Source organism: Elaeis guineensis, chromosome 7 (genome assembly GCF_000442705.2).
Source record: "Elaeis guineensis isolate ETL-2024a chromosome 7, EG11, whole genome shotgun sequence".
NCBI lineage: Eukaryota > Viridiplantae > Streptophyta > Magnoliopsida > Arecales > Arecaceae > Elaeis > Elaeis guineensis.
The window spans coordinates 97,489,922-97,508,737 of record NC_025999.2 but is presented as its reverse complement, the minus strand read 5'-3'; the positions used below and the strand labels follow the sequence as shown (position 1 = coordinate 97,508,737).

Genomic DNA, 18,816 nt, shown 5'->3' with positions numbered 1-18,816 from the left:
ACTATCAAGGTTAGAGATATCGGGACTTTTTCATGAAAACACATATAATGTGGTGGATGATGTTCTATAATCCGCAGGCATGCATCGCTATCGATCTCCTCTCTCTCTCTCTCTCTCTCTCTCTCTCTCTCTCTCTCTCTCGTATGGACTTAGCAAACGCCCTAATTTTTAATTAGGTGTATAAATTTAATATTTATTTATACGCTATCGATCTCTCCTCTCTCTATCTTTCGTATGGACTTAGCGGACATTTTAATTTTTAATTAGATATATAAATTTAATATTTATTTATATAATAATAAAAAAAATGATACACAGATATTAAAAATAATATTTGTATTGATATTTAAGATTATAGATTAATCATTTACAATTTCGTATCAAATTTTATTTTTTTATATTTTTTAAATAAAAAATAAAAATAAAAAATATAATAAAAAATAAAAAAATTATATGATAAAAAATAAAAAAAAATTAAATATATATCTATCTGTATCTATAGCTATATAATTTATATAATAATAATAAAATAATAAATAGATATTAGAAGTGATATTTCGTATTGGCACGTTAGATTATAGAATATTCTCATAATATACCATACATTTCAACAGTATTTTTTTTTTTTAACTTAGATTTCAATCGAAAACTTAAAATTTCAAAATAATTAGAAAAAAAAAACTTCAACCAGAATCAGATTAGTTTCAAACTCTTTGAGAAAATAAAATTTAAAATCCATCTTAGAGAATGCAGCAGGATATCAAGATCCTCCTCAAAGAGAACTTCAATCCTTTTCGGAGTTGTGATGATGATGTGCGGCTACTATACTAGAGCCCGTGCTTGACCAATCATGTCCATCCCTCCAACAATATGGGTGCAGTGTATGTTGAGAGAAGAGTTGAGGGGTCAGAAGTGCGCTGGTAGGCGAGCTCGTGAGTGAGAGTGAGGACGAGGGAGATGCCATGGGGTCCTCGACGAGGCGGTGGGGGATTGGGATGGTGAAGGCGACGATCTTCTTGCTGTCAATCTGGACAATGCCTAAAATATAGCCGATGATGATGTGGAGAATACAGTGGTGCTGGGTAGAGATGGGCCAATCATTAACCATATTCAAATAATAAAAAAAAATACAATCATGTATCCCAGTGAAGATTAAATAATCTGAAACAAAGTATTATATGCTAAGATTCTAAAATTATGCTCTATAATTCACTGTACCTATTATATTTTAAATATTATAAATTATTAATTTTTAAATAATTTAACTGTTTTAATTTATTTTGATCTAAACTGTTATTTTAAATATTTATAATTTATTTAATTAAATTATTATATTTATAGTTTAATCTACGTTGGAATCTATTATCATGGTGATTATTTTTTTATATTTACAAAACCAACAGGTCCGGACGGCCATCGGGCTAGTTTTCTTTAAAATGAATTTAAGACCCTGTGCCGTCCAGCTAAGAAGTCTATCATCGTATCGGCCAGCTGCAGGGAGATCCCATGCTATCTCGGTCGTTAAAATCGCGGGAGAGGATTGAGGACCTCTCCTTCAGGCTCGCTGGGCGCACTGAGAGCGAGCGTCTCCACGCTCGCCCTCCTGCCCTGTGCCAACGCCTCTTCGCTCACCGCCTTCCATCTCCCACGCTTGATTCCTCCTCCGGCCCTTCGTTCCTTTCCTCCTCTCTCTCTCCCTCTCTCGAAATACCCTTTCTACCTCAGCCGGATTTCGTCCGAAGCAACGACACCTGGAGAGGAGATACAAATCCCCTCTCCACTTAGGGCTTACGTGGCTTATACCCTCCTCGATTCCCACCGCCTTAGAATCTTCCTTTTCTCTTGCTCCCCTCTCAGAACCGCAGGATAACCCGAGCTTTTCTCCACGACCGCTTCTTTCTCCAATTCCGATCCCTGGGAGGATCTTTACGGTGTAGTTCTTAATTCGCCTTTCTTCGTTTTCTACATAAGGTTCCTTTGTCCGATTGGAATTAAGGAGGTTTTAACCGGCGGAAAGATAGAGTTTTTTTGGCTCAAGGGTTCTGGTTTTGTTTAAGGTCTCCTTCTTTTTGCGAAAAGATCCTTTCTTGACGTCCTTTGGTTCAGTTACAGTTTAGAATTTGGACGATCTGTGGAGATTTCAGTGTTGTCCGGGTAGGGATCATGACGAGAATCCCATGTCTTATTTAGCTTCTGAAGAAGTTCGATTCGGAGACGCTCAAAGCAGAATCTTTTCTTGTTCTACTAGATCAGTTGCCGAAAAGATTTGGCCTTTCTGACGGATTTTCTTTATCTAGTGTAATAGTCTGGCGTTGCAGGCCAGTATAAACCTACTTAGATGGTATGCATCATCAGCTTAAGGAATTTCGTCGTTCGGGCAACAAATCTGAGGGGTTTCTCTAACAGTAGGCAGGGGCGTCTGAAGATTTGGGGGGGCGATCTGGATGTGAAACTGGAGGTGAATTATCATCGAAATCACCGCAGGTTTAGGGCAATCACAAAGATGATGGTGGATTCGAGTGCAACGCCAGAACCACCTCGATCCATTATCAATGTGCTGCCCAAAAAGGAGCACGAGGATGATGGCAGTTATTCCAGCGGTGGATGGAAAAGGTAGAATCTTGTTGGTTTGTTGGTAATCAATTCTGAATCTGGCTCACTGCATGTTCCGACACTTGTTTGATGTGTCTCTACCGCTAGTTTATTCATAGGAAATCTGTTAAATTTACCTTACTATGTTATGTCAAAACGAATGGCATGCAGGCCTGCTTTGATTTTGACTAATGTCATGTTATCAGACCTGCTTGATGCTCTTCTACTTTCATTTGGTATCAGAAGTTTGCTCTCCATCATGTTATTTACAGAAGGATGGTCTATGTGTCATGTTCCAAACGGTTACTATGTTGGCTGATGCCCTTTTGGGCAATGAGATATCCTATACAGGCTTTACCTATCTCTGGTTAATTGCTAGTAGTTGTATGTTGCACAAGGTTTCTGGAGTCCAACAGAAGAATGTTAGAGACATGAGTAGAGATTGTTGTTTGACTTCTTGATAATTAGCTCATTGCTTGCTTTGCATGTGGCACCAACTAATGTTGGCTCATTGGAAAATTGTATGTGGCGGGTTCTGCACCCAGCAAATTTGTAAAAGCCGAAGTTGGTGCAACACCAGTTGGAAACATCAGCTGGGATAAGGTTTTGATGTTTGTTTCCTAACTGCATTTTGATGGTGATGCCATTACAATATCTCAAACATTTGGGAACGAACACATACACATGTTTATATCTGAAAGGTGGTTGGGCAACAATTAGATAAAATTACAATTACCATTACAAGAAGGTAATGTGATTTTGTTTCAATCATCTAACAATTTTTTTGATACGTTAATAGATGAGGAGATGGGAAGATAGTTTCTACAAAAAGAAAAAAAAAAGGAAGAAGAAGAGGAAAAGAAAAGGAGTTCGGCATGCATTATTTCACTTTTAGTTTTGATAGGCTAGAGACATGCATTGGTTGACCTTACAAAGTGTGATCAGAGATGGTAGGGAAGTAGGGGAGTATTGAATGCTCAAAGTAGTGCTAAGCCCCTGCAAATACCTTAATGAATGCTCAAAGTTGATCATTGAGTGATGGATATAAGCAAATGATCATGAGTGGTGGATCTAACTGTATTTGAGTTGCATAAAATATGCCAAGGAAAATTAAATGATAAGAAACTGGACTAACTGCTGGCATATTGCAACAAAAATGCTACAAAATTTGAAAGTCCATCTAGTTGTGATAGCATCTCAATTCACTGATACCCAAATGAGGAAGGAGCAAGGCAACATTGCATTGTTCTAGTACCTTTTTCATATCTTTCCAATTAACTTTTGTTTATAACAGATGACATTCATAATCAGGCGATAAAGAATCATATAGTTAAGCTGACCATTTAGTCCAGATAGGTTTTTCAACCAACGAAGTACTATCACGAACATGGGTGGTTGAAGTTATTGATAAATCTTTTTCTTTTTTGGGGGTTTGGTAAAGGAAGGTCATGCAACCATCGAATGGCCTTTCAGTATATCTGTCTGATAAATCAAAAATTAAAGTGGCATATTGGTCAGGTGGGGCAATCTCTTGCTGCAAATCAGGTCTCTGCCAATGTGCCTAGCTTGGCTGGCCCAGTTCACCTTTCTAGGGGGATCACTCTTGATGATGACCCAGAATAAGCTGCTTAACCCAAGTATACTCCATAGTTGCTCAAGGCACCAACCTTCCATGTTGACTAGATTCATTGCATGATTAGCCAAGGGCTTGAGCATGGAGGAGACAGCCTCTTTCATCCCTTGCTGCAAAAACAGCTCCTATGCAACAATCAAAAGGATCCTAAGAACCATTGGTATTTAATTTGACAAAACTCTTATGGAGGTGCTCCTCATTCAATCCTGACAGCCTCTTGCTTACCTTGCTGTCGGGGGTCATCTTCTTTATAGTCCTTTATGAATATGATCCTCTTCTTTGCCACATCTATTGCAGGAATTCTATTGTCATTAGTAAAAGCATCATTACGGTATTTCCCTAATATCCATAGTTCAGGGGGGAAGAATAAGAGGAACTTAGTTTGGATAGATGCTGCATAGTGTCAACAACCAACCACCATTGTTTCAGTCAAGAGTTATTAACTTGCTACAGTATTAGCAGATAGATGTTTTTCTAATCCTCCATAGTAGCACAGCATTCAAGAACAAGATGCTCACAACTTTCATTGCGAATATGCACATGGAACACACTATCTCAAAGGAAAGATGGATATGGTGCAAATACTTCTTTTCTGGAAGAGCTCTAGTGGCTTTCCAGATGAAGGTTTCACCTCTTGAACCTAGGAGCTACTTTGACTCTCCTATGCTTAGACCAACCCGGCTTATGGGTGGCATCTTCATGCTTCATGGGCAATCAGGTGGGGATACATTTAGTCTTCATAAATCAGGTTCAGTCATAAAATGATGTTGATAATCAGGCTATAAGGTCATATAATGTTTTATTATGCTTCTTGATATGTGTAATGGTACTATGAGAAAAAAAATATAATGTAACAATCATTATTTTTAAGTTTGGTGTTGTTTATAACTATTTTGCTTTCTTTAAACATGTGGTCTTTTTTTGGAAATGATTTAGTCTACTAATGACATAAGAAAATCTAATCAAGTTCCTCCTGTTATGAACGATATTCAGATGTAGATGTGCATATCGTCATAGTGAATGTGATGATAAATCAATGCTAAATTTGCATCAGTGATGGATAAACATATGCATATGCACACTGGATGACTAGGTTGACTTTATATGTCCACAAGTGCCTGGGGGCTGGGATTATATTTGAGGTCACGTTGGTTGACTCATGCTTAGTAGTTAGTATATTAGCCTAAACCTATGTTGGCCGTATCCACTCATTTCGTGCTTGAAATTGTGCCATACATGAAATTGTGCTGGAGATTCATGGAAAAATTTTTCTGGGCTTCAAAGTTCAACCTTGCAGTGACTGTAACTTTGGTTGACACACATATCTGGTTGTGAATATTGCACCTTTTTAATTGGGCTTATTCCATCTTTTTAGGAATGTGATGCATTTGGCAATCTAGATCTTCTAGAGTTATGGTAAACAAGTCATATCAGTCTCATATGAGCATGCTGCCAGTATAAACTTCCATATCATACTAAATTAAATTGATGGTAAAGAGGCATCAGATCAATGCATGATTTAAACCCATATGCGGCATTATATAGATGGATCACATCAGGTGTTTTCTCATATAGAAACAGACAAGCATGTAGGCACAGAACATCCACATGCACACATGCATACTTTATACATGTGCTCACATGCATGCATGCACACGCAAACAAGCGTGTGTGCACAGATGCACATGCAGGCACTTATAGACACATGCCCATGCACAAGCGGATACAAATATATTTGTTTGTGTATGAGAACTTGGAGCATTTTCTGCAAGGGCTTGCTGCAATGTAATAAATTTTGTATGAAAATTGTCTGATACATAGTATTTTTGTATTTTCTCAATTATAGACTTCATATGATATTAGGTTACCACATTCAGAAATGTTTGCCCTTGATTTTGTCATTAGGCTTGCATATTCTCCTTTGCTATTTGTCCTGTCTAGGGCCATGTCGTCTATCAAATCAAGCTTTTCCAAAATTTGATTTTTTGTGTTGCATCACTCTTACACCTCTTACAAGAAGTAATTCAAGGATTTGTTTCTATATGTGGGTCAATATGGTATAACATGCAAGGTTAATCTATATGGCATAGACATGACCTGCGTGATTTTGTGCATAAACTTGTAGTGGTTGCTCTTACACAGATGTTAACTGCATGTACCATATGGTACCCATACTGACCTTTAATCGAATTATGAAGCAAGTTGGTGGGCATAATGAGGCAGCTGGTAGTGAGGAACTGATTTTAAGCTCCTCAATATTTAAAATGCAGCAGTCCACTGAAGGGAATGAAAAACTTTCTGTACGATCTAGTGAGCTTAGAGCCTTCTTTCATGTGTTATGTGATAGTTTACATATTTAGACATGTGCAAACATGCAACTACATGATGCATATGTTTGGTATATCATCTTAAACTCAACAAAATTAATCACCCAGAGTTGGATTAAAAAACTGATGGTTCTGTTCAAGCTGCACCTGGATATACTAAGAGGCTGTTCAGGCTCAGTATGGTGTTGAGCTCAACTCTCAATCTTACACTTGTCTTCATAAGCTGGTTGGTGTTCAAGCTTTGTTCATTTATAAGATGAACCTTAAACTGTGATATGAGCTGGATTTACTTTAAATTGGCCAAGCCAGTCTTGGAGCCAAGCTTCAAGTTTATCCATGAATAATTCAGTTCGTTTGTGATTCAAATGTTAAAAATGAGTGGTATACGATTTGTCAAAGTCCATGAGCTGTTGGTAGTTGGACAGTCAACAGTATGAGTGATATTTTGGTGAGAGATAAGTGCTATTCAACATGCGGTTGATCTTAACTTGCTGTTTCCTCTGGTGAAAGGTTGGATTCTTGGCCATTTGAAGTGCACTTACGTTAGAGAATGGCAGCAAACATGACAAACTAGTCTCAACTAAGGTGGGGAAACTAGCTAGTGTCTACGACATCATCAAGCAGGAGAAAATGTTTGGCTTTGGCATTGGAACTAGGGATGACATTCTGCTTCTTGTTTTCTGCTCAATATTAAATCAAGCAAAAAATTCTGTATCTTTCTGGAAAATTCTGAGTTAACATGGTTATGGTAGACCTGTTCATGGCTTGGGTCAAGCTCGGGCCTGGTTTTGTCCAAAGGTCACCACAATTTATTTATGCTGGGGCCTGGCTCATCCTGAATGTTGCGCCTATCTTCCAAGCCCTAACTCAGCCCATTACTTTGGCTTTGAGCTTCAAGCCAGGTCTTTGGCTTCATGATTATTTTTTTTAATTTTTTAAAAATGCTAAAAAAATACTTAAAATGCTCTAAAAATGCTAAATATGAATAATAAAATGTTCCCAACAATTTTTTAAAAAAATTCTATTATCTTATTATTTTCACATATCAACAACAATTCTAAATTTAGTCTACAAATACATCAAAAAAAATATATATAACACACAAAAAAAAAAAAGTTCTGAGCCATGCTTGGGTAGGCTTCAATCTCCAAGGTTTTAGGCCCAGCAGACCTATTTTCCAAGCCTGACCCAGTCTAGGCCTAAAACCTTGGACCAAGCCGGCCTAGAAGGCTTTGAGCTTGAGCTGACTGAATGGACCATTGGGTCTGTGAACAAGTCTAGTTATAAGATCCTAAATCCACTTTATGGTGTTTCTTTTCCTCTGCAAGATCTCTAGACCATTAACTCCTAATAATACATTAACCAATAGATATCCTAGAAAGCTAGAACCTTATATTTCAGATCCTTTTCACCTTCTTTAATTCATTGTCCTAAATCTTTTTTTTTTTGACAGCAAAAAATTCTTCCCCAAAATCCTGTCCTTAGCCTCCCATTGGGTCATACATGAAACCCAAGCCTTAGGACATCACATCATCCTAGGTTCTAAGTTGCTCATGAAGGTCTTATTAGCAGCATTGGACATGGTGCCCAGGAAGGTGGAGTTCCTTGTTCTGAATTGCATTTCCTGTTTTCTCTTGTTTAAAGCATTTCTCCCTTTGAGCTGCACCATCATTCCTTGTATAGTATGAGCAATTTAGTCCAGTAACCTTTCACTTTATACTACCAATGTGTTCCTTCAGACCAGTCGAACCCCTATTCCTGTCCCTCCCTATGATTTTGCACAGATAAGTGAATTGACCTATTTTTGATTAATAAAAAGAAATTTAGTATATCATTCTTCCAATTGCCTCAAAGATCTGACTTAAATTGCTGGGATATGGCTTTTTAATCTTCTTTATGATTTCTGCTAGATGGAAAATCCTTATTGGTGCTTTTACATTAGTACATGTGAAATGCATAATTAATTTATGGCTTTATGGATTCCTTGGCTGACTAACAGTGAGGATGGAAAATTGAGTTATGGATATTCAAGCTTTAGGGGGAGGAGAGCAAGCATGGAGGACTTCTATGATGTAAAAATATCCAAGATCGATGGACAAACAGTTAGTCTCTTCGGGATATTTGATGGTCTGATTTCAAACAATCTTATTTGATTTTGTTGTTCAACGCATACATTTCATTTCATGTTGACAACTTGGCAACACAGGTCATGGTGGTTCACGTGCTGCTGAATATTTGAAGGAGCACTTATTTGAAAATCTTATGATGCATCCACAGTTCATGACAGACACGAACTTGGCTATTAGTATGTTTAGTTTTGTTAATATGCTTGTTTGGTAAGTCTTTGATGGTTTTATTTCTTGATAGTGAATTGTTTAATTAACTTTTCTATCTATTTGTTATATGTCTTCGACAAACTTCAGGTGAAACATGTCAACAAACTGATTCAGACTTTCTGAATGCTGAAAGGAATACCTTTAGAGATGATGGTTCTACAGCTTCAGCAGCAGTTTTGGTTGGCAACCACTTATATGTAGCAAATGTTGGAGATTCACGTGCTGTAATATCAAAGGCTGGCAAAGGTACTTGTTGATCTAAATCTTGTGCCTCCCCCCCTCCACTTCCCATTGAATGTGCATATATATATATATATATATATATATATATATATATATATTGCTTAGGAGACGCTAAATAGTTATTTTATTCAGTTGCATTGATAGGCTCTCTTGTTCTTATGTATATGGGTTGGCTTGCTTTCTTGGCATTATATTAATGTTGCTATATGGCTTGTTGATTGAGTTGCCTAATAGTCAACCACTAGTTGTATCATCTGTCATGTAAAAGATGTCTGCTTTAAGTAGTGTTTGTAATGTTTGTTGTTGTATGCAAAAATTTCCATGCATCATCGATCCCTCAGTTATCAATAGTGGCATCTCTGTGACGATGTATCGCATAATTATTAAATGTTAACAATCACTATTATAAGACTCATTGTGGAAAACATTCTGTATATTGTGTTTACAGGAGAAAAGCCTCATTTTTTATCCACCATAATTGTTGATTTTCTTTTTTGGGTAATGAAAATAAGTCTGTAGTTTAATAAGAGTATAAAACAAAATGAGAAAAAGTTTTCTTGTTGATGGAAGCACTTTAAGCTAGATATTAGTGGGGAAAAGGTATCTTAGTTTACGTTCTAATCCTACTTCTAAAGTTTCAAGACTTTCAGAACTGTATGTTCTTCTGTGCTTTGATGGGTTGTAGTCCTGCAAGCCTATGGATATACAGGTACTACACTATAATTGTCTCAGTATTCTTGAACATTCTGTCTGCATCAATTTCCTCTTTCTGATCTATATGTTCATAACTTTTTGGATCTTCTCTCCAGTTTTTGTTAGTCTTCCACTGCTACGAATGGTAATATCATTTCTCTTCCTGACAGCAATCCCTCTTTCTGATGACCATAAGCCAAACAGAAGTGATGAGCGCAAGAGAATTGAGAATGCTGGAGGTGTTGTTTTGTGGGCTGGTAAGTCTCCTTTTGTTCCATAAGATGCATATACCTTCCCATAATTCTGGTAGATTGGAATCTGCAGATTGGAGAAGAATCCATACTGCTGTGTTACATATATATTCAACAAAAAATATTTATAAGAAAATGCGCAAGAAGCTAGCAAACAAGAGGCTTGATTTAATTTTTTCCCTCTTCTCGTGAGGCTGCTTTGTTTGGTATGGTGACCTTTAGTTGCATATGCGTGGATTACTAGGTAACCAGGGATAATCCATGATCCATGTACTGAAAATCTCAGAGATAGTGAGACGTAAAATCGAGGTTGAAAAGTTAGCTCTTATCGAAAATTTGAAGAAGTGAGTAAGATTTTTTGTCCAAAACATCGGGTAGTTTATATATATGGTTATAGGTCATTACCCCTGTAACAAAAAGTTTGCAGGATGCCACATTAAAGGACCGGATATATTGAATGTTGGGCATTTTGATCTTGCAGGTACTTGGAGGGTTGGAGGCATCTTGGCAATGTCACGTGCTTTTGGCAACCGCCTATTGAAACAATATGTTGTGGCAGAGCCGGAGATTCAGGTCTCTTACTTAATTTTGGACCTTTAGCTGTAGGGTAGGCCACATGGATGTTAATGAATTTGTTGCAGTGTTCTATGCCAATTAAGAAGCACTTACATAGTTCATCAGTATTATATCTATTTCAACTTTCAAGTAGTAATTCCGTTCACACTGATCATGATGTTCTAAACATAACATGAACAGCCATATCGCCCTAAAGTGCGCCTAAACTGTTCAGTAAGAGGCATACCATACCTTACCAGGTCAGAACTGATATGAAACTCATATTTTGTTCAGGTCGGTACAAGCCCTATACCAACCCGTATTGACTCATATCAAGGCATACTAAGGTGCTCACCAACATGTACGGAGATAAAATGAGAAAAATGGCTCAAAAGTTGTTTTGGTATAGGGTGCATACCATACTGTACCAATTCATAACATACTAATATGGTACTCAATGTCGAGATGGGGATTCTCACATATGCATACATATATACGTACACATACATACAGACATATACATACAGGCATACAGAGACACATGCACATATACTTGCATATATACATACACATCTGTGAGAGCAATGAGGTTGTTGGTTCTAGCTTAAAATTAACTCAATTATCCTTGTTCAACCGGAGTACCATTTCCAGACATATCTGAGGGAAATTGGTATCTTTGAGCTTAGGGTACATATTTATTACGCCTTACCTTAGTTGATGTAGTGCCAAAAGGAAACAAACTATCTGATTTGAAATGCAGATGGACATAGGCGGCTATTGAAGCTGACTATGGAGAATCCTTGTTTATGAATTACATGAAGATCATGAGCTAGATCAATTTCATTGATTCATAACAAAATAGTTTCATATCTGTATCCATTAAAAATGTCTGATCCTTCTAATCCTCAGTTTTAATTGTTATGATTTTTGACCTTTGTAAGGCAGCTGTGACTTGAGTAATAATCAAAACATAATACAACTTAACTCAGTTAGAGATGCCAGTTTAGGCGGTTTCATCTCAACTGGCTACCTGATGTGACCCATCTTTTGGTTGGACTTGTTACTTATTATGATCATTATATCTAAGATTTATTAACTATTAGGATTTGCTAATATTCCATTGTAGTTGGAGTCAAATGTGTGATCAGATGGCGACATACTGATCAACTGATCAGTATTTAGTTGTTGAGGTGACTAGGTCCCAACCTAGTATATTCTAATAGTTTTTCCTTCTTCTCTATCTCCCTTCTTGGCCATCTACTTTAGACGCAATATCTAGTTAGTTTTTGAGTTTTGATTAGAAAAGTAGCAGAAGCACCTCCTTGTTACGTGATGAAATATCTAGAAAAGCTGGTTTGGAAGCGACTTCTGTTCCATTGGAAAATCTCTTGATGCTGATGTTAATCCTTAATAAGAAGGTAGTGAGTACTTGTTCAGGAGCTCTTCTGACCAAGGGATTGCATGTTGTTTCTCAAATAACTTGTGATGGCTAACTTTTTATTTTTTCTCACAATCCTTTTGTACCACATATAATGCTTAATTTGGAATTTACTTGGACTTATTGAAAGACATAATATCGTGTCTGGGATGGGATCAACTGAAATCTGGTCAAGTTGGCTCCTTCTTGGGCCTGATCATGAATAGCCAGTTAGACTTAGGTTTAGCATTAAGGTCTGAATTGGGCTTGGCCTTGCATCAACTGTTCTGAGTAGGATCCTGTTCGGTGTTGTTCTTAGTGCGGGGCCTGGACATCCTTACATGTAGAAAGCTATTTATTGATATGATGACATCTAAACGCAAGTTCTGGTATGTTGAAGACTCACATATCCTTTTAACTCTGCTTTGTCACTGAAGTCTTCCTTAACAGTAATTGCTCTAATATTGTGTGATTTTCAAATATTAAAATGAAATTTGGGGGTCGCATAAAAAGTAAATAAATAAGATTTGTAGGATAAACCTAACTGACATAATAAGGCTGCTCTTGATTAGATTAGCAGGTTACATGACTGCAAATGTGCAAATGTTTAATGTTAAAAGTTCTTCAAGATCAGATTTGTTGCGAATTCTTAGCTTTCTAGTAGTATCATTGATTGAGAAATACTCTAAATCACTACCTTAGCTTTAACATTCTATTTATGAGGTATGGACTCATAGATGTCTCTTCTTGACATGTTATATTTAGCATTTTTATTAATTACAAATCTGAGATTGTGTCCATACTCAGCAGCGAGGACCATTCGTATTGTGAACACTGAAAACAACTACAAAGTTTAGCAAAATCACCTAAAAGTTTCAATTGAACCTCTTTCAAACATGTTGCCTCTTTAATATAAGTTTAGACATCCTTCAGCATTTAAAAGTCCGAAAGAGGGTTTATGCTACCAATTTAAAGTGAAATTGACAGAGAAGATGTATAGAGAATGTGGACTACACATTAATTGTTTATTGTAAATAATGATATTGGATTTGGGCATGATGCACCTATACATTAACTCATGAAATGATGGTTATTCATCAAGGAGTCTCTGTTGATAGCTTATTGTCCTAGATCATCACCATTGAATTTATGTATTCCATCCCACCTTATTTTTAATATTGGATGGTACAGTAAAATCCAAATCAAGGAAAATTGCCCTGATTTGAATCTCATTTTATGTTAAATGTTTTAAGCGAAAATTTAGTGCAGGGGCAAAATGGTAATTTTAAATTTTTTTCAAAATTACTATTTTACAGCGGAATTATTAATTAATCTCATTAATTAATACTAATTAACCCTACACTAGGATTTAAATATGATACAACAGCATGCATTTAAATTTGAAATTCAAATTTGAATCAGTAAATGTTTTACAGTACTGTGTTCAGAACACATCACCTTTTGCGGGTAGTCGATCACCGCAATCTGACACCGTCGGGGGGCTCTGATCGTCACGTTGCAGCCACACAAATGTCTGGCCTCTGCGGATCGTCCACACGAAGCTCCCGTCTGATCAGCTCCTCACGAATGCTAGTTCGTGATTTCACCCTTTTGATGGCAGATGTTGATCGAACTCCTTCGATCGATGTGTGCCGACTTCTCGGACGCTCCGGATCGTCTGCACAGTTGCTTGAGAGGCTGATGGATCTTTCCCTGAAATTTGGTGGACTCACGACACTCGTGGCATACCAATCTCACTTCCCGAACCCTAGGTAGAAAATCTAGGGTACACACCAAAAACCCTGCGCCCAATTTTCTCTCTTTTCTTTCTTTTTCTCTCGGAAGATTTTGGACCTTCACCTTGCGCAGAAGCCTTCCTCACGCCTCAAAGTTTCTCTCCTAAAATTTCTACGCACGTCCCACCTTTCTCCTCTTTTTAAAACAACGTCGAACGTGTCTTATCCGCGTGAGAGGATAAAGACAAGAGGTTACACATTTGAATTCAAATCAAATTTGAATTCAAACGAAAACCAACTTATCCCTATCCTTTTGGGCGTGAGAAGAGAAGGGGCGTGGCTCTTTGTACATGAAAAATGTTTCACGAGAAACCTTTTCTCGTGTAAGTAATGTGGCGCACAAAATGGATAAGGATGAAAGGGCAAGTGATAAGTTATCCATTCAAATTCAAACATGCTTTGAATTTGAATGGCTAACTAATTATTTTATCCATCTATATGGCGCACAAATGAGGGCGTGGGGAAGGGTTTTGCGTGAGAAAAATTTCACGAGAAGTTTCTTCTCGTGAATTCAAATGGGTGCAAGGAAGTTGGGTGTCGCAGGGAATTTAAAACAAGGTGGTTTGATTCAAATTGAGCCAATCTAGTTTAAAATAGGTTAAGCACAATTAGACCAGATTAAACCCAACATAATTAGGCTTAATTAGGCTCAATAAAATCCTAATCAAATCAGGAATTAACTAAACCTAACCCCTGATCAAATCAGGGACTAAACCACCTTAGCGATTAGGTCAACATTTAACCTAATCGGGTCAATCCAAATTGAATCCAATTCAATTGGACTTGATCCAAAAATAATTACTCAATCAAATTGAGTTAATTAGTGATTAAATCACTAATTAAACCTCTCATAAATATTGAGTCCAAATCCGATGGGCAATCAGGCATCAGAGACCATCGATATGAAATCCTGATCAAGAGTTCAAATTTCAAATTCAAAATTTGAAATTCAAAATTTTGACCCCGGTACCCAAAATGTGTGGAACTCATGATTAGAGAATCCTAATTCTCAATCATAGAGTCCCAGATAGATAAGACTCATAATCAGCCATCAGATCAGAAAGGAACCTCTAATGTGTGTGACCCCGCAGGTTCGAACCTAAACCGGTAGCACAGGAACCAATTCCTGTACTAATCGAAGTGACCATCTAGCAATGGTACTCGACGACCGGATAGGTCGAATAATCGCAATCGCAACATTCAGAACCTACGTGAATATGGTTACCGTATAATTCATCCCTTTTGACCCCTGTGTTTAGGACGACTCAGGGTTAAACTGTCAACTCTGATGATATCATTCGAATCGTGCTCAACTCAATTAGTCCTGTGACTCCTCACTAGGACTACCCTGGCCAAGGTTTTGCTAAATTGAAACACGACTGTACACAGCTCCTAAACTGGAGTGGTCAATCCCATCTTGACACACGCACCGACAAGTCAAGTACTTGACTACACCCAGCAACCTTCCGTCACTGAATTAGAAATTCAGGTAGTCCAGTGCCTAAGTGCAGTGAGTTGCTTGCAAGTCACCGTGGCGGTCTCAGGTCGGAGGGACATTTATACCCATATCCCATCGGAGCAAATCTTGACAGCAGAAATAGCTCCGGAGTTGGTCACGTTCAGTGTAGATGTACCATTACATCTCACCTGTATGCCATACCAGTGTCTCCACACTCTTTGGTTACGAGGACAACCAACCCATATGGCACACAACGACCTATGCTCGATAAACGTTGTCGTCCTTGGTAACAACGTATCATTTGGTCGCGAACATGTTTAAGGACTAAGCGACAAATCCTCCTTTGTCGAGTCTAAATAGTCCTAAGGACTTCACCACAACACAGGAGTTCATTAGAAGATGAAACATTTGTGATGAAAAAATACCAAAATAACTTTTATTTATTTATAATTCATGTACTAATACAAAAAGGAGCACAACCGTCAACAGGTTGACGATTGGCTTTGGGACACTATTCCCAACAATGTTGCCCTTCACCATCCGTCAACAAATGCACACTGTCTTTATGTCTTCAGGTGCTCAGGTTGGGAGTGATGAGTTTCCTGCTAGACAGTTTGACTTCAGCAGTGATAGACTATTCGAAATATACCTATCTTGCTGCTGAATGCAAATCTTGCAATATGTCATTTTGGAGTCTGGAAGACCCTAGAAATGGTAGTAATACTGTTCTAGATACAATTTCTAAATTTTGATGTACTTCCAGTCGTATGCAAGTTAACAGGTTTTTGTCCTGTGCAAAAGAGAATTGCCTTTTCATGTAGACTTGGTAAAGAACATCTTGTGCCTGTCTTGTTCCTCATGCATTTCAGGTCATGTTTATGAATAGAATCAAGTTAGATATCTTGCATCTCGGTTGTAAATATTTTCCTGATTTTGCTATATTTAAAGTTCTACTTTCACAACAACTTAATAAGGTTCATCGTGATTTTGTTTCACTGTGGTATCATTTGTGAAGAATGATTAATCTCTGCCTATGGTATGCACTTGTTATGGTTATTGCAATATGCTCTAGACAACTGGTTTCATTTTAAGCATCTCTTTGGCAGGAACAAGATGTCAATGAAGAGTTGGAGTTGCTGGTTCTTGCAAGTGATGGATTGTGGGATGTAGTGCCAAATGAGGTTAGCTGTTTCTTTTGCTCTAGATCTGTTGTACTATAATATATGATAGAAGTGTAGTATGCAAAGAATATGCCTGGCTGATAATTGAATCATTCATCTATAACAATTTACAAAAGTGGTGTATCATCACCGATAGCAGCATGCTCCAAACTTATAATAAGCATATAATTAAAGGATTTGCCTTATTGAGATAAATAAACATATTTTAATGTTAGACGTATATGTATCCCATGATTTTGACCTATTGGCAGCATAAGTTGTGAGTAATCTCCTGCCTTTGAATTAAACAGTTCAAATTTACCACTGAGGGCCTGTTTGGATGTCCAGGCCCAAAATCCCATGGAATTTATGGGTTTGAACTAGTGCAACTAACGAAAAGAAGTATGGGCTCGGCTTATTATACCCAGGGGTCTTTGGAGTGGGCTGGCTCAAATCCCATTGGGAGAAAAAAAGTGTCCTCAACTTGGTATTGGGAATATAAGCCTAGCCCATACTTCTTTTCTCTAAATGCGCTAGTCCAAACTCATGAATTCCATGGGATTTTGAGCCTGAACATCTAAACAGGCCTTGAAGGTGTATCTTGCACTCTAATGTTTCCAAATCTAAGGTCCAAATCTATAGTTCATTAGGGATGTTTTCTAAATCATGTCTAAGATACTACCTGCTACCGGATCACTGAGTGTGGCCACTTTACCCCATATGAGAGTTTCAAGTTGAAGGTGATCCTTTGACCTTAATGTGTTTTACTGTCATGATTGAGGCTGCACTATCAAATTTCGCATCACTGTTTTTTCAAGAGCAAATTCTCTCTGAGTATAATATAATCCAAGTAATATAAATATGTTTTAATTAGGCATCATGACTTTTTGATCAAGCAGTCCAATTTTTGTTAAGGTTATGCATGTCCTGTTCATACTTTAGACATGATGGGCACGGTATTTACTTTGAGAAGTGTTTCATTTAAGTGGGCTGATTTTTTTCTTAATATGTTCAACAAGGATGCTGTTGCCCTCGCAAGAATGGAAGAACAACCAGAGGCGGCTGCTCGAAAGTTGACAGAGGCAGCCTTCTCTCGCGGCAGTGCAGACAACATCACATGTATTGTGGTGAGATTTCACCATGACAAAAGTGATGCGGATTCTTCTCTCACAGCTGGCGACAAAAGTTAATTTCAATGTTTCCATCACTTACTGGACCTATAGGCAGATGGTTGCAATCCTTAGGCAGATGCAGGGTATATTTCTGCTGTTAGTTTTGTAGGTTAGATAATAAATTTCTTTCTTTGGATACCTGTCAATAAAATTCCTTCGTTGGGGCATTAACTGTGACTGTGCTTTTTTCAATTTAATTTAAAATTCAGAGCAGCTCGTAACTTGGGTAGAGTTGTAATGCAAAGATTTACATGCTCGTATCAGACTTTGATGACAAAATGATGTGTTGTGCTAACAGATAACCTCTTTCTTGCACTAGAATCCCAAAAAGACAAATGTCTCGTATGTTTGGTAAATGTGCATCAAGATATTCTTGTCTACTTTCTTTAAAAATGAATTGCTTCTGGATCCTCTTGGATTTGATTGGTACTTTGCTGCCAAGTCGCTGCTGGACTTCCTAGATACCCAGTGGAGTACCGTGCTGCATCCGAATCATCTTGGTTTGAGATATGTAACCTTATAGAAGTGGGACTGTCTTACGTTTTATGATGTTCCCCTTCTTCCTTTAGTACCTATGCATGTTGTACTTGGTCTCTGGGTTAATGATCTTAGTGAATTTTGGTGGTTTTCTATCCTTGAAATCTGAAAAATAAAACAAGCAGGGAAGTTTTGTTTACCTGATGGGACTCCTCGTTTTATATCCTTAAAATCTGAAAAATAAAACAACCTGGAAAGTTTTATTTCAGCGGATGGTACTCGTTATATTGAAGCTCTTACCAATACATATGTATATATATAGTGCGTGCGCACGTGTAGAAGAATTGATATACATTAAGAGCATGCAACAGAACTCAATTGTTAATTATTACTGAAGGCCCCTAATGCTACTAACCAATTGTTTCAGAAGGTGATTAGTTGGTTGTAGATGTGGCAATTGTTCCGGCTATTTCACCTAAATAGAATGGATTTTACCCAGTCTATTTAAATCTTAAAACAGATGATTTTTTTTTTTTTTGGAAATCAAAACACCTTATTACCAGCACCGTTCTATATTCATCCCCAAAGACAGAGAAACGTCGAATTATACACAAACTTGTCACCCAAAAAACCCCAAATCCAGGTACAGCAAATGCCCAGACCCAAGCATATCCAAAAATTGGAGGACAGTAACTGAATATGCAA

The 18,816-nt window shown here is 37.5% G+C and overlaps 1 protein-coding gene across 2 annotated transcripts; it reads left to right on the top strand.

Moving 5' to 3' along the window:
* The first annotated feature begins 1,496 nt into the window (after positions 1 to 1,496).
* LOC105048203 (probable protein phosphatase 2C 52) lies at positions 1,497 to 17,949 on the top strand. Of its 2 annotated transcripts, XR_012142507.1 has the most exons (9): positions 1,497 to 2,613; positions 8,552 to 8,679; positions 8,759 to 8,857; positions 8,976 to 9,134; positions 9,995 to 10,081; positions 10,557 to 10,648; positions 15,878 to 16,016; positions 16,409 to 16,483; positions 17,482 to 17,949. XR_012142507.1 is itself a non-coding variant. In XM_010927432.4 (8 exons), exons 1-8 carry the CDS (start codon positions 2,339 to 2,341, stop codon positions 17,650 to 17,652), a joined length of 1,086 nt encoding a protein of 361 aa, XP_010925734.1. In that variant the 5' UTR covers positions 1,504 to 2,338; the 3' UTR covers positions 17,653 to 17,949. The 2 variants fall into 2 exon arrangements, 1 of the variants encoding a protein (XP_010925734.1); XM_010927432.4 differs by lacking the exon at positions 15,878 to 16,016 and having other exon boundaries at positions 1,504 to 2,613.
* Positions 17,950 to 18,816: the final 867 nt, after the last annotated feature.